This window comes from Streptopelia decaocto (genome assembly GCF_964273445.1).
Source record: "Streptopelia decaocto genome assembly, chromosome: Z".
Lineage (NCBI taxonomy): Eukaryota > Metazoa > Chordata > Aves > Columbiformes > Columbidae > Streptopelia > Streptopelia decaocto.
This window is the reverse complement of record NC_138657.1, coordinates 26840954-26853547: the sequence shown is the minus strand read 5'-3', so window position 1 is coordinate 26853547 and position 12594 is coordinate 26840954. Positions and strand designations below refer to the sequence as shown.

Genomic DNA, 12594 nt, shown 5'->3' with positions numbered 1-12594 from the left:
AACACAGACTCCCACATTAAGCAAGTACCCAGAAATCAGTCACTGTGGTGGAATTAGTGGACCCAGGGGAATCCCCAAGTGGAAAAATTAAGCCTTGAAAGATTTTTTTTTTTTTTGTCTACCTCCCCAGTCTTTAGAAGCTTGTTATTGGCTTGCAGCTTGCCAAGTTACTTTAGCTGGTATTTCAGATGATGCAGGCTATGATTAACAGTTTTTATAAAATGCTAAGAATTATCTGTATGTTATCATGGTTTTGACTGGACAATTGTGAATGATTCATGCATCTTAAAACATGACCATTGGCCTGCTTCAGTATGTGTGCCTAGTGATGCTCATCTGGCACAGAGAAAAATTAAAACGGATAAGCTTAAACAACATTTCACAGTACCTTGATGTATTCCTGTTTCAGTTCTCTCATTTTATCTTATTAGATGTAAGGGGAGGAGCAATAACCTTCTAGTCAGAGCTATCTCAGAGACCTCTTGTTGTCTGGTCATACCCCCAAATCAGCAGTAAATAGAAGAACATGTTCTGTTCTTCATGGCCTACACTTTGCAATCAATGTACATTCAGCACTTTAGTGATGTTAAAAGACTATATAAATATGAGAGCTAAATTGGAAAATTGCCTTTTGAGATAAATGAGAAAGGTAGATTTCTCATAAGCTGATACCTATCAAATGATTCAGATTTGACAAGTGAATAGCCTTGTTTTTTAAGTGTTTTTTTCTAGACAGGTTAGCCTTTTTCCAAGTGATCATTTCTCAAACACAGTGAATTATCATATAGCACAGCTGACATAAACAAGGAAAGCATTTGCTCATAAGAAGGCCTTGCAATAAGATAGGCATGCAGATACACTGATCTGTATTAATCCAAACAAATGCACAAGTTCAGTTTTATTATGTTTGACTGAGAATCAGTGTCAAATATAAATGCTAATTCATCATGATCACTTGATGTTAATTTGTCATGACCACATTAAGTGAATGCTTCCCATCTCTTCTTACATGTAAGTATTCTTACATGTAAGGGGGGTTGATTCTTTTCAGAATATTAATACATCTCCTTCGAACTGTAAAACTAATTACATTGCCTTGTATGTAGACATTACAATTTATAATGTTGTCCTAAATACTGCGATTCACTCTAAGCAGGGAACACCAAAAGGTCTAGACTTTATTTCAGCCTCACTAGAATTCAGATATGCTGATGATCAGCTGAACTCTGTAATTGAAATGTGAATGACAAATGCCTAATTATTTAATACATTAAGTACATGCCTTCTTTTTTTTTAATATATTATAGAAGATGTTTTGGGGAAAGTCAGTTAACTTCTTGTTTCAGCTCTAAGTTCAGCAGTAAGATACAGTACGTCAACACGTTGGCAGAGCTTCGCGAGATGATTCCAATGGAATATGTGCACATACCAGACAGTATTGTCAAGTAAGTGATTTCCACTGACTAATAGTAGTTTTTCAAAGTCTGTAATAAAAACAGGAAGCCCCTTCCTGATATTGTTACAAATGCTTACATGTTATTTCACAAAAATTGCACTCTCAAACTCAGAAGCAGGGAAACAACGTGTAATTGAAACACAAAATACAATAAATATATACTCCCAGGGGAGCCAGTGTTTATAGGAAGAGAAAGGTTTTGTACTGGACCATATGGTAAAATGAAGAAAAACTTTCAGGCTCAGAGTCCCTTCATCAACCCTATGACTATGTAATCCAAATTGGAACAGATTGTTCACTCTCTAATTGCAACTCAGAAATAAATAGGAGGAAAGTTTAATTTTTCCACAGATATCACCTATACTATATTTTTCCATAACTTCTACCACTATTTAAGTAAAAGTGGGTTTAAGTTTTAGTTTTATAGAGCTTTGAACTGAAACAATAATTCAAAGATAGCCTGTTCAATAGAAGACCACTGAAAGTTGATAGCTTGAGTGTTCCTTATCTTTTTGATTTTCATTGTTTAACTGAGAACCACTGAAAGAGAGTGCCTCAGTTCTTTCTTCTTGTGTTTAAAGGTTTTTAAATGCAGGTATTTCTAAAGGAAAGATATCTATTAAAAATTGTAAGAATTTGGTTTAAATTGCTTATCTCAACTGGCTTTTTTTCAGACAAGAAAACAACAAACGGAAATGGTATACCAAGACTGAAAACCTTGGAAATCAATCATGGTTTTCATGTGGGTCATTATTAAAAAGATGTCCTGTTTGGGAATGCTTTTTTTTTTTCTTTTTATCGAATGTCCTAGGTTTTGAACAGGTGAACATTCTGTACTACAAGTATTTTTATGAGTAAATACACAAGTATAATTGTATTTTCCTTATGGTTTGCCAGTGAATAGGTATGAAGAACACTTCATTTGGAGCTGTCATAGATCTCTGCAGGCCAGGCAGGAGTTTTCATGACTGCCTCACAGTAGTTGTGAAAGTAGAATAATTTCCTTCATCGGAGTGGTGGATGTTCTGATACTGGGGGTGTAATTCCAGGGAACAAGTGGGAAGCTCAGTTCCTGCAGTGGCACTTGTAGGAATTACGGTCATGAAATCAGGAATCATAGGGACTTCCACTCAAATTTATTTCCTGCTGTAACTTCTTTAGAGGTGGAGTGATGCTGACAATGTGGAGCACAGAGGTCATTGGTCACCTGATAGATGCCCAAAGTTTTTTAACGTCCCTAAATTTTTTTTGTCCTCCCTTCATCTTTTTCTCCTTCTCTCACCCTCTTTTGATACTTGTGGTTGTGTGGTTGTTTGGTAGTTTTTACGGCAGCGGGATACAATGTGCCTGTTGTATCATATGAACTTGTACATCTTTTCTCTTCCTTCACCCACTCTTATCTTGTAAGGTATGATGAAGAGAAGTGTATTAAAAGAAGAATGAGGTAAAACTTGCTTTCTGGCCCATGCTGCTGCTCATAATAGAGTGAATCTGTGTGACAGCCTTTCACCTTCAGGCGACCTCAACAGCTGAATGAGAGAGAACTCGCAATGATGTGGAACCTTACTTTCCCCTTCAAGCTGTTGAGATCAGCCTCCCTTGCAAATAAAACGTACTCAACTGTAAACGTCCTTGACTTGGCCAAGGCTGCAGCTAGTTTAATACTCTCTGATAGAGCAACTGAATGCTTTGAGCTCTGTCCACTGGGCATGCCTCAGATCCCTGCTACTTTTATGTTTCTGCCTCCAAATGAACTAAGTAATGAGTTACAAATCGAAGGTGGGTTGAGCACAAGGATAAATTATATCATACGGAACTCAAGATATTTAGTCAGTGCATAATACTGGGTGGCCATTTTAGAAGCATGTACTGTGTTTGTTCTTTGCTCTGCTATTGCTCTGCTTCTCTCTTATGCTCTGCTTGCTTCTTTGTTTCTTTATATCAATAACTTTTACTCATGCAGACTGGATGAAGAACTGAGGGAAACTTCAGAAACAGCTAAGTAAGATAGCTTTCAGCTTGATGCTGGCATTGTATTTACTTGGTTCACAAGAATGAATTGAATGCAGTAGTATATTGTGTGTTTGGCACAGCAGTCAGCTCGTAGTTTCAATTACTGTGTAAGTTGCCACATTTGTGAATTAACTTCCCCTTTCACTGCAAGCAGCCTGCTTTTGTACCATTGGGCCTCAGTAGGGAGTATTCGTAACCTTATACTATAAAAAACATTTTTGCGATTTTTTGATGGTTGTTTCTAGCATGATGGAGAGGACTGAAATAGCTTTTATACTCAATTAAAATTATTCATTAAACATTTTCTACCCTTCACTGATTATATGAGATGATTCATAAAGTTTAAGGAGGTAGCTCTTTTTAAAAAATATTTTTTACCATTTGCTAAGTTAGGGATAGCTAGCATGCCTCATTCTCATTTAAGGTAGGTAGGTAACTTTTCCTGTCTTTCCAGTGTTGGTTGGATGGGGAGGTGGATTAATACTTGATAATATTGTATTGTCTATGGTCACTTAATAAATCAATGTCAGCTGATGATCAGACACTTTACACTTGCAACTCTGTGCTTTGACTTCAACATGCCAAGACAGTATGGTGTAAAGTACCATAGAAATCCTTAACTGGAAAGACACAAACCTTGATTCACTGAGCAGAGCTTAGAAAGTATCCCATGCACTTTTTTCATGTGCATGTCATAAACAAGATTCTGGAGAATGGAGCTGTGCCTGTTGTCAGTCCTAGTATGACATTTTTCCTGCGTTTCTGTAACTAAGAATTTTGATGTTTTGAGGTTTCTTTTCTGTCTCCTTCTTTTATCTTATGCACTTAAGAATTTTCATCTTACCACATCTTCTTTGTTGTCTTTTTTTCTAAAGTTTCATCTTTTGCAGTACACACTTTCCCCTGGTTCTCCTGAGATGAGCTTTTAAAACAGTCACAAAGAAATACCCAAAACACTGGCCACTGTGTTTTCATCGTAACAGTTAGACTGCCTGAGAAGCAATAAATTCACATAAGTAGTCATCTGATACCACCTGAGTATTTTATTAAAAAAAAAGAGGCCCACCCAACCTTGAAATGCAACTTCTATACCTTCTATTGAAACTTTTTCAAATACTTTGTGGTATATGACAAGGAAAACTCTGTGGAAAAAAGCTGCTTTCTTGTTAGTCCTTTCATTTAAGAGTGCAGGCTGCAGCATAGGGAGTGAAAGGGGAACTAAATTTTCATATGAGGCATCACTGATTATTGTTATTGTTGGATGTATGAAGTCACTGTAGTGCATTTACCTTCTCCAACTTGAAGAAATATCTTAAAAATACTCAAACCAACTTGTGGTGCAGGCACTAAGCTCACTACATTCCTATCAATAAAATTTGTGTGGTTTTGCTGTCAAAGACACTCACTACAGTTAGTTATTACATCCCCCAAATTTGGTGTCATATTTTAAAAGAGAAAGAAATGAACACAAAAGAAATGTTTATTACTCCCTCTTTTTCCTTGTATCCAGAACTAGCTGCCTCTCAAATGATCCAGAAATTACTTCCGTGGAGCAGGAGTAAGAATTTATGCCTAATACTGTCATTACATTTTAACATTATTTTACAAACACACTGTTAGGAACTGAGGTTGGGTAGATTCCATAAAGCTTTCTGGATATGTAAATGCTTTTATAGCTATTTTCAGAAATTCAGTTCAACATATGCAAGCAGAAAAAGCACTGAAGTTAGGATTTATTGTATTTGCATTGCAGATGCATTTAAAGTATCCTCAACCATTTCCAACCAGAGACAGATAGAATTCTTAGCCTGAAGATATTCAGGTTATGTTATGTGAAAAGCAGTTAGACAAAGTGCAACATGATCAGAGCGAAGATGGTCCCATGCATTATCCGTAATCGAAAATAAAGTTGTAAACTTGCCATTCTCATTCAGTGATTAAAAAGTCTTAAATTTTACTTTGATATCTGGGTCGTGCTTTTGATGTCTTCCTTCTCTTTGCTTTTTATGCTTCTCATCTTCTTTCATAGTTATTTCCCTAACTAAATCTGCAGTATCTTTATTCCTTTTCCTTTCAAAGCTGGACTGGTTCCCTTGGAAATGGGGATGTGTCAGTCCTCTGGCACGCTGTTCCTCCATCTGATGCTGTAACTGAAGTATGTCAGTGGAAAGCCCTGCGCTGCTCTTACTGTGAGGGTGTTTGCAGCTTCCATGTGTCACAGTTTGTTGCTGGAACAGCATGTCAGGGGGACAAGCCAGTGCAGCAGCATGTGTATTCCCGGCCAGTGCGTACAGAGGAAAGGTGACTGGGAGCTTTCCTGTCCTTGCCCATCTGACTGATGTGTAGAAGTACACTGGCGTCTCACACTGGGATATTGCTCGGGAAATAACATACAGTAAAACCTGACTCCTTAGCAAAAGACTCCATGAATAACATGAGTATTAATAAGCAGACAAATAATTAGAAATACATGTAGCAAACAGATGCATAAATAAAATGGAGCTCTTTTTTTCTCACTTTTAAGATAAAATCGTACACTAGCAAACTATCACAGTATCCTACCTCATACATAGGTTAGAACCATGAGCTAAACTCCTGATTCCTGGAGCAGCTGACATAAAATCTCTGAGGATTTTTTTTTCTTTCAGACACTGCTTAATCTGGACTGAGTCAATATGAGAGCTGGTGGGGTTTTTGTTGTTGGGTTTGGTTTGGTTTGGTTTGGTTTGATTTGGTTTGACTTGGTTTGGTTTGGTTTGGTTTGGTTTGGTTTGGTTTGGTTTGGTTTTTTTTAAGTATGAGAACAGAAAATGAATAACATGTTAAAGACTTTATGATTTGGGCCTTTTTGTGGCTTGAACAATTTTTCCCGCTTTTTTCCAAAGAGAAGGTGGGCAGCAAAAAGCGACACAACATAATTTATATTTAGCTTAAATAAATATAGTTGTGGCCAAATTAATGCTATTTATTTTCTCTGCATAAATATGAATCTGTCTTCAGAAGTGGCAATAATTTTCCTGTGGTCATGTCACTCATTTCTGGTGTTGGTCCTTCAGGAAACAGGATTTTCCATGTAAATGTGTCCACAATGATAGCAGCAGTTTTACACAGACTTTGCTTCTGTATACTTTCTGCTGAAACCTCTCTGGAGTCTGCCCAGCTCTTAGTTTCCTTCTGTTCTCTTTTTCATATCTATTCCAAAGGCTTTTATCTATTGTCGTGCTCTCTTGTGTTCTATTTTGTTGAACTTCTTGCATTTCCGCATGACTTTTAAAAATAAATTCATTACGAAATAGTTCATAGTGAAGAAATCTGTGTGTTCTGTAACAGTTCATAAATATACAGGGTACTTTAAATAGTTATGTATGCTGTAAGGAAAATTGTGTTTTGATGCAACATTTATAATGACAAATTCTTCTTCTAAAGAATGTTGATAACATATTTGATTACATGCTTTACACTAAATGGCAAAACCTTACTCCCAGAAACATTTTTAGGGGCACCCATGTCTTGGCACACTGTGGTATCATTCCACCAATGGATCTTTCCAAATCTGGTGTCTACTTCAGATTGGAATTGCCAGGAATGTAGTTATTAAGTTCAATAAAACGGTTACAAATCTTATTAGGGTATTTATTTTGCATATATAGTAGAAAGAATGTGTTTAAATCCTTTTACACTGATGCATTTAAATAAATGAGAGATGGGGATTCTCGGCACTTTGCATGAGCTCAAGATTGGGGAAATGATTAGCCATGTGTTGCATAGCACTGATTCTTTTTTTGTTGTTCTTCTTTTGTGTTTGTATTTTTGTCTTTAGTATTGACATGACCCTGAAATAAAAAGCGTTGCTACCAGGCATTTGAAGAAGAGGTTTCGCTTGGATTTTCTTCACCTAGACACCTACAACCATGGTGTACAATAGGCAGTTTGGGTTAATTTGGTTTGTTTATGATTTTTCTGTGTCATTCAGCAATTCAAGAAGACCAAAAGGGCCAATCTTGTTGCCATGGAAACAGCAGAATTTGTGGCCTGGTTATTTGTGTTATTTTCAGAAAGAGACTTTTCTTTAGGAAAGCTATATCATCTAGCATTGGTTTCTATGTATGTGAGCATTTTCTGTTTAAAAGGATACCATTTTAGCAACAGTGTGCCTCATGAACATGTCCATGAGGATGCAGATTTTGTTTGGTTTTTGTCTTCAGCATATTAATGTTTATGCACAGCTGAACAGGATATTATTGTTACAATAAATGTTAGCTTGGTTGTGTCACAGAGCAGCAACAACTTCATTGATTAATAATCATTCTAGAAATGATGCAGGACTTTCTCGAATTTGTATGTTCCTTTCTGTCTGAAAAGTCTTTCCACATTCATTTAACCCTAATGACTTTTTTATTCTGTCACGGAAAACACTGATATGCTAAAAACATAAGAATTACTCACCAAACAGACTTCCCAGAAGACAAATGAGAAACTGAAATTAATTTTATTTTAATAATTTACGTCAGTATTTTTATTTTAGGGATAGTTTTGATAGAAGCAGCTAATCCTGTAAATTATTGTCATATATTCTAAAAGCCTTGGAGCATTAATTTGTTATTGTTTTTAAATCTCTTTTTCCAGAACTTCTTTGTTTTTTAAGTTACTGGTCTTCAAATGGCATCCTAACTTCAATCATAAAGGCTATTTATGCTATGAATATGAAACAAATACTTTGTGTTTACGACTAGCAACTGAAGATGAAGATTAAATGTATAAATCTATAGTTGGGAATCACACTCATTTGTTAGTAATAGATGTCAAAGTATTATTCAAATTGTATCTGACATTAAGAAAATAAGTATTACAGTGCAGTTTATTTCTGTGTCACAGAACACAGCAGTAAAAACATTAAAAGTTGCTGTCTTGTGTACTGGCACAAAAGACATTGCAGTCTAAGCCCTCATATTCATTGGAAAATTCTCTCAGACCATTCTTTTGCAAGACAGTGCAAATTAATTGTTTAGTGAATTCTACTTGACTGCTTTAAAAAGGCAAGAGTCAAGGGTATAACTAAAGCTTTCACTTCCCCTAAAGAACACATGCGCTTTTCAAACCTGCTGACCCACCTGCGTTTTGGGATGTCCTGAGAGAATTAACAGTGTTATGCACTTTCCAAAATACTATTCTTGTTTTCAAGAGATTCTCATATGCCCTGGAGTTACATCTGTGGATTCTCTGCTTTCTCTGTTAAGAAGTCCGTAGTTGTAACAATTGAAGATAATTTGCACCGTCTTTCAGTGTGTGCACTAACTCCAGTCCTGTTTCCAGTCCAGAATTATTAATTAAAGAGAAGACAAGCAAAGGTTTTTATGGGGAATAAAGTTTAAGCAAAAGGCAGGACAGCATGAGCCTACTGAGAATGAAAATTATATTTCATCCTTCTTTTAAAAGACTGATGTTTTTGTTCGGTGGTTTGCACATTTCCATCTGTGTCAATTTGTATCTTGTATTTGCAAGGTAGTCTGCAGGCAGGGAAGCGAGCATCCATCACTGTGCGCACAGTTGTTCAGCTACTGTAACAGAGATGGACAAAATTGTCAGAAAGGCAAGAACATGCCAAATGCTTTCTTACCTGCCAGCATCAAAACTGAGATACCTGCACCTCTGCAGGCTTTGCTCTGTGCTGGCAGGTGGTGCATGGTATCTGTCACACTGTCTAGCCTGCCGTATGGCATCTTTCTGATGGTTCCTGTTAATGTTCACAGAGAAAGAGCCTAATCCTGCTGACCATTGTTGCTGCTCTGTAACCTTTAAATTAGGATCTGGTAGTTTCCACCATATCTCAGATATTTGAATCTTGGCTTGTGTCTGCCTTATATAAGTGCTGTCACTTAGTATATTGGGGATAATGTTTTATGTACAAATTAATATTTGTATTAACTTCCAGATGCTAATTAAGCTTCACCTAGATCTAAACTATTAAAAGCATTTAGTAGCATGAAGTCACATCTTCTGTAGACCTGTAGTTTAAGCCACCTAGAATGAGCCAGACGATTTGTATTATGCTATAGGTGAGAGAAGTGTTTGTAAAAAAAAAAGTTCACCACAAAGCAGAAGTTCAGCACAAATCTTTATGTGCTGTTTGAGACCTAAGTGGGATATAACCGATTTGTGTTTCAGCTCAGAGGTGAATTTAATTCTGAAGGCTTTGTGTAAAATTACTAAACAGCAAAGCTATATGTGAATTAACATGATTAATGTGGGTGGACTAATAGTGGCAGTCTGAGATGAAAGGAATTTGTTTAAGCCAAACGTCACATTAAAAAAAAATGGGGGATCAATGTGATGGTGCAAAAACGATTGCAAGATCAAGGTGTGGTTATCTTTGCTTATTAATATATTTTGAAAAGTTTTTTAATGTTATGAGATGGCAATTCTATATTATCCTAACAATAATGTATCAATATTTATAAATTGGTAGTTTGTTGAAGAGGAACATAGTAAGTATAATTGCACAGATATAATCTTTTATATATGGATTTTTTCTACTGTGTATCAGACTGCTCAGATAAAATATAAATTAATAGTTGTTTTGTTTTGGTTTTTTTTTGTTAAAAGACCTATGCTGACTTAAACTATAGATTAGGCAATACAAGGGTATCTAATATCATTGTATGCATATATATACATCAGAATCAGAAATAAAGAACTGCAGCCCACCACTGGATGTATTTATTTCATTTCAGCTGCAAGTTTTTTCTTTAGTCCCTGGATACATGGAAACACTCGACGATTTCAAATCACAGTTCTTTGCATAGTTGTAAATATTTGTTTCTTTCCCCTTCCTGCCTGTTCTTCCAAAAATTTAAGCAGAGTCAATTCAGTGTCTCATGATGTTACACTCCACCTCCACGTACTCAAATCCTTGCTTTGCTGATATTAGCAATATTTGTGAAAGAAAGTGGGAGAAGCTCTTCAAGTTGCTCTCTAATTAGTGTCTATGCTGTTATCTAAAAATCAAATGCATAGATAGTCTCACTCCATCTCATATGACAGGCAGAAAACTGAAGCTATGGGGTAGAAAGACTAGCTGTGAAACCACCTTGAGCAGTTCACCAGCCTTACTGACTGTAGAGAAGGAAGGAATCAGAGCTGCTGGGTATTCAGTCCTCTTACTTTCCTGGTACCAGCTGTACTGGTACCCACTCCTGTCCCAATCTACATCAATGTCAAATGGGTCAATTTATTCTAGCAGTGAGACACCAGATATGAGCTAAAACGGCTTCGACATTGTCACCCACCTGCAGGCAACTCTAAGAATGCTACTAGACCTTTTCAGTTCAAAGTCAAAGAAATTGGATTAAACTAAGCTTTCTTGCTTGTTGAAAATAGTTTCCTTGATTTTGATAGGTTTGAAGATTTATCTAGATCTTAGGAGATGATAATGAGGTGACCTCATCACTCTATAACTACCTGAAGGGAAGTTATAGCCAGGTGGGGATTGGTCTCTTCTCCCAGGCAGTTAGCAATAGGACAAGGGGGCATGGGCTTAAACTCTGCCAGGGGAAATTTAGGCTGGATATTAGAAAGAAATTCTTTACAGAGAGCATGGTCAGGCATTGGAATGGCCTGCCCAGGGAGGTGGTGGACTTGCCGTCCCTGGAGGTTTTTAAACTGAGATTGGACATGGCACTTACTGCCGTGATCTAGTAAATGGACCAGAGTTGGACCAAGGTTTGGACTTGATGATCTCTGAGGTCTTTTCCAACCCAGTCGATTCTGTGATTCTGTGAATCTAGGGCATAAATTGAGCCTCAGAAGCAGACTTAATAAAGGCCATATCATACGAAATAAATGCTGCTGGATTTCAGGAATCTTTAATTGTGTTGTGGTTTTGATTATCTTTCTCCAGGTCCTTCCAATATAATTTAATTGCAGCTTGAATATTTTGTTGGCGGTTGATCTCCGGTGTGCAGTAGTATGGAATTATTTATACCCTAAATCACAGGAGTTGGAGTGGCTACTCTTACATCCAGCTATAATCCTGTAGCTGGGAGAGATGTCAGTCATCCTAATACCATCAGTCATCAAAATGAGACCTCAGATATTTTCTCTTCCTTACCTCTGTGTGCCTCACTACCTGGCAATTTATGTCTTCCAGTAATTTGACTAATGTTTTCAGAGTAAAGTTTAATGGCTTGCATAGCTGGGAACACTGGTGCAATAGACAGAACTATCTTTACAAGAGCTGAAAATGCAGGTAAGTAGTAGCACAGAAGGCTTATTTTCAAAAAAGAAAATCCTAGTATATTAACTGCTTACATCTATGTGTTCTTTGATAGTCTCTAAATAGTCCATGTTGTCAACATCTGGGACATCTTAACATTTTTCTCAAGAAAAAATAAGTGTGAAAAGCATAGAAGTACTCAAACTGTATGTTTTGCTCATTTGGTGTTTCTTCAGGAGAGGAAAAATAGATTTCATTTTCTCATAGATTTTCAGTGTAGGGTTGTCATTAAATAAGCTTCAGCACAGTTTGGTGGCATAAAATAAAGTATATCAGCTGATAGGGAGATCCATTCCCATGCATTACGTTAACAGTATCACTCATTTCCAGATTCTGTTCATTTTCTGCCTCCCCACTCCTCCAACATTTATATTCCTGTTAGCTTGGTCTTTAGAGCCAAAGCAGAAATTGATGATGTGAATTGTTTTCTTTATGGAAGAACTAGTTTAACAAGCTGAATGCAAGATACTATGAAAAGAGACAATATTTATTTACAAAATATTGAAGTAATTTGATCTCACCTGCTCACATTTCTCCTCTCACAGGCTTCATTCACTCATACTGTCACATCCACATACTCAAGAGCACCAGGACACATGTTCCCAGGGTGACCTGACCATGAGCAGTGGTTGGCAGCACAAAGGACAAGAGCTGCTGGCTACCAAGTCCTCATCATGTTTTTGGTCTTTCTTCATGCAGACAGCAAACTGGTTTTGGGGTGTGTGGATTTTGAGTCCTTTGTACAATTCAGGAGTCAGTAGCTGTTATTGGGTGGTCCATTACTTTAGAGTCATGCTTCCTTCAGTCTCATAAGTTTGAGCCCATGGTTTTCCTTTGTTGGATACATGTTTGT

General features: G+C 36.9%; 1 protein-coding gene across 2 annotated transcripts in view; it reads left to right on the top strand.

Moving 5' to 3' along the window:
* The window catches only part of PRUNE2 (prune homolog 2 with BCH domain), a gene marked incomplete at its 3' end in the record, with an annotated part of 141167 nt that extends 130999 nt beyond the window's left edge, over positions 1-10168 (top strand). The window contains exons 16-20 of one of the 2 annotated variants that reach the window (XM_082075835.1): positions 1347-1445; positions 2865-2900; positions 3420-3458; positions 4980-5027; positions 7290-7311. In XM_082075835.1, coding sequence (XP_081931961.1) covers positions 1347-1445; positions 2865-2900; positions 3420-3458; positions 4980-5027; positions 7290-7311 — 244 coding nt within the window. Of the gene's footprint in view, positions 1-1346; positions 1446-2864; positions 2901-3419; positions 3459-4979; positions 5028-7289 lie in introns of both variants that reach the window. The other variant, XM_082075834.1, reaches the window with a different exon arrangement.
* Between the last annotated feature and the right edge of the window lie 2426 nt (positions 10169-12594).